We start from the raw sequence: 3,565 nt of genomic DNA, 5'->3' as shown, positions 1-3,565 counted from the left end.
TGCTGCCCGGTGTCCCCTGCAGTGTCCGGTGTCCCCTGCAGTGTCCAGTGTCCCTGCAGTGTCCCCTGTAGTGTCTGGTGTCCTGACAATGCCCACTGTGATCCCTGTGTCCCCTGCAATCCCCGGTGTCACCTGCACTGCCTGGTGTCCCCTGCAGTGTCTGGTGTCCCTACAGTGTCCCCTGTAGTGTCTGGTGTCCCGACAATGTCCCCCGTGGTCCCTGGTGTCCCCTGTGCTGCCCGGTGTCCCCTACAGTGTCCAGTGTCCCTACAGTGTCCCCATTCATCCCCGGTGTCCCCTGCACTGCCCGGTGTCCCCATCCATCCCTGGTGTCCCCTGCAATCCGCGGTGTCACCTGCACTGCCCGGTGTCCCCTGCAGTGTCCAGTGTCCCTACAGTGTCCCCTGTAGTGTCTGGTGTCCTGACAATGTCCCCTGTGATCCCTGGTGTCCCCTGCAATCCCTGGTGTCACCTGCACTGCCCAGTGTCCCCATTCATCCCCGGTGTCCCCTGCAATCCCCAGTGTCCCCTGCAGTGTCCGTTGTCCCCACGCGGTCCCCGTTCCCCCCCCGCCCCCGCGCGCCCGCACGTGGTTGCCGGAGGGGAGGGGGAGGAGGAGGGGGTGTGGCCTCCCGCCTCGCCCCACCCCTTGTCCATATATGGGCCGGCGGAAGCTCCCTCTCCGCGCGGCCCCTCCCTCTGCTCCTTCCTGACGTCACGGTGCCCTAATATAGTCATGGAGAGACGGTGACCTCAGCGGGGGCGGGGCCGCGCCCTTAAAGGGGCCGCGCGACTTGGGAGGGGGTATCCCCCGCCCACGGCGTTCGGGAACCCCCTACGCAGCCCCACGGGAGCCCGGAAACGCCCCCAGGCTGCCCCGTTTTACCGGGGGGCAACGTGACTTCCCCCGGGGGGCGCGCAGGGACCCCCCAACCCCGGGGGGGGGATCCAGGGTCTCAGGGCGGCTCTCGGGGTCCGCAGGGGGGTCCAAGGGTCCCGGGGGACTCGTAGGGTCTGGGGGGGGGGGGCGGGAATCAGGGACCCCCCCCATCCCAGGAGCGCACAAGGTCTGGGGGGGTCCAGGGTCCCCGGGGGGGCTCTCAGGATCCGGGCGGGAGAGGATCTGGATCCTGGGGAGGGGGATCTAGGTCCCGGATGGGGGGGGGGGGGCACCGGATCCGCCCCCCCCCGCGCCACTCCGCCCCCGCCGCCCACGGCATTTCCGCCCCCCCCTCCCCACCCCCGGTTCCCGGCGCCGCGGAGCCGGGGCCGGATGCAGCGCGGGGGCGGGAGAGGGGGCGGGCGCGGCGCTATAAGAGGCGCGGAGTCGGCGGCGGCCCCGGCCCCGCTCCCGGTACCGGCACCATGGAGGAGGCGCAGCGGGTGCTGGCGGCTGCCGTGTGGAAGCTCTACCGGGGCCGCCTGCAGCGCGGCGGCCTCCGCCTGCACCGGAGCCTGCAGCTCTCGCTGCTCGTTCGTGCCGCCCGGCACCGCTACCTCGCCGCCCGCGCCGCCGGGGCACCGGAGCCGCCGCCGCTTGCACCGGATTCAGTCCCCTCCGGTGCCCTGCAGCGCGACCCGCCGTTTGCACTGAGCCCTGTCCCCTCCGGTGCCCTGCAGCGCGACCCGCCGTTTGCACCGAGCCCGGACCCCGCCGGGGTCCCGCTTGCACTGCAGCCGGGGACGTCGCCGCTTGCACCGAGTGCGGAGCCACCGGTTGCACCGAGTGCGGAGCCACCGGTTGCACCGAGTCCGGACCCCTCCGGTGACCTGAACCGCGACCCGCCGCTTGTGCCGCACCGGGACCCCCGCATCGCCCAGCACCGGGACCCGCCGCTTGCGCCGAGCCCGGACCCCCGCATCGCCCAGCACCGGGACCCGCCGCTTGCGCCGAGCCCGGACCCCCGCATCGCCCAGCACCGGGACCAGCTGCCCGCCCCGGACCGGCCGGTACCGCCGCTTGCACCGGACCGGGACTCGCTCTTTGCACCGCACCGGGACCCTCGCGCCGCCTTGCACCGGGAGACCCCCCCTTGCGTCCAGCACCGGGAGACCCCCGCAGTACCGGCCCAGGTTGAACCGGGCCCCCCGTCGCCGCGGGCCGGGCGGAAGCGCCGCAGCGGCGGCTCCTTTCCCGGGCCGCTGCCGGTACCGAACAAACGGGCCCGGCTGGAGGCGGAGGAGCCGCCGGGACCCCCGAGTCGCTGCGCGGCGCCCCCCGCCGCCGCCTTCGGCCTCCTCGTCCGGGCGGTCGGCGCCTGCTGAGACCCGTCCCCGCGCCCGGGGCCGGTAAGGACACGGTGACCCCCCCGCCCCGAGAACCGCGTCTGGGACACGGAGATCCCCCCGCAAGCGACAAAGGGGGGGACACGATGACAACTCCTCGGACATGGACACCCCGCTTGGGACACGGAGACCGCCCGGAACCGGCAGGAGGGGGACACGGTGACACCCCCCCGGACACATGGACACCCCGATTGGGGACACGGAACTGGCGGGAGTTGTGGGGGGGGGGGGGGCACGTGGATCCCCCCCCGCGGGATACGCGGATTTTGGACCCCCCCCGCCCCGAACCGGGGCGGTGGAGGGGGCGGCTTCTCCCCCCTCCCGTGATTCACCGACATGTGACAGCGGTTGCGTCACCGGCCGGGAAGGGGCGGAGGGACACGGGGACTTCCCGGTAGCCGTGGGCGGGGGACGCCCCGATGTCCCCTGTCCCCAGGGGAGGGGTCCAGGCTGGTCCTGTTTCCCCCTCTCCCCACGGTATTTTATCCCCTGGGGGGGGCTTCTTCCCCCATTTTTTTATGCTTAATTATTATTATTTTGTTAAAGAAATAAAAACACGTTTGTGAAGCTGCTGTCTCCTGAGGGGAGGGGTGACAGGGGACCCTGTCGTTGTGTCCCCCTCGTCATTTCTCCTTTGGGGAGGGGGAAGGGGTTCCAGCCTTCTCATTGGGGAGGGGGCGTTTTCCCCGCCCGCTTCCTGGTGACCTCGTGGGAGATTCTCCAGGGGCTCGTATGGGGGTTGAGGCTGCTGAGTCTCCAGCCCCAGATTTGAGGTGGAATCAGCCCTTTTTGGGGAGGGGGGTTGTACTGGCCTAGGGCTCCGAGCGTGCAGGAAACGGCATGGGGGGGGGGCACCAGGTGGCTCCGTGTGGGCGGGAGCGCCCGGACGCCTGGGCCCCCGAGGGAAGGGGGGAGGGGAGAGGAAGTAGGGCGGGGGCGGCCGCCCGGATGCCTGGGCCCCCCGGGGGGAGGGCAGGGCGGGGGCGGCTGCCGGGACGCCTGGGCCCCATCCGCTGCGGGGGGGCGGGGCAGCCGCGGCGCCTCCGGAGGTACCGGCGCCTCCGCTTCCTCACGGGACGTGGGGGGGGCGAATCCCGCCCGGACGCCTGGGCCCCTTCACTGCACAGCCCAGGGACCCCAATGCCCCCCTGCCCCCAGGGAAGGAGCGAGAAGGGGCTCGGTTCAAAATTCCTCCTTTTTAATTAATGCTTGCGGGGGGGGGGGGAAGGGGGCGGGTTTCGGGGTGGATTTTTTTTTTTTTTGTCTTTTTTGTTTTGTT

General features: G+C 71.3%; 1 protein-coding gene across 1 annotated transcript; it reads left to right on the top strand.

Annotated features, from left to right (window-relative positions):
* Positions 1-1,303: 1,303 nt before the first annotated feature.
* Positions 1,304-2,278, top strand: LOC148592403 (uncharacterized). Its single transcript, XM_088535074.1, has one exon. The coding sequence runs from the start codon at positions 1,366-1,368 to the stop codon at positions 2,263-2,265; it is 900 nt and encodes a 299-aa protein (XP_088391200.1). The 5' UTR covers positions 1,304-1,365; the 3' UTR covers positions 2,266-2,278.
* Positions 2,279-3,565: the final 1,287 nt, after the last annotated feature.

The sequence above is a fragment of the Tinamus guttatus genome, unplaced genomic scaffold (assembly GCF_059628265.1).
Source record: "Tinamus guttatus ecotype Peru unplaced genomic scaffold, ASM5962826v1 Tinamus_guttatus_pri_ptg000611l, whole genome shotgun sequence".
NCBI classification, from domain to species: Eukaryota; Metazoa; Chordata; class Aves; order Tinamiformes; family Tinamidae; genus Tinamus; species Tinamus guttatus.
The sequence above is the reverse complement of the archived record's forward strand: the minus strand, read 5'-3'. Positions and strand labels throughout refer to the sequence as shown.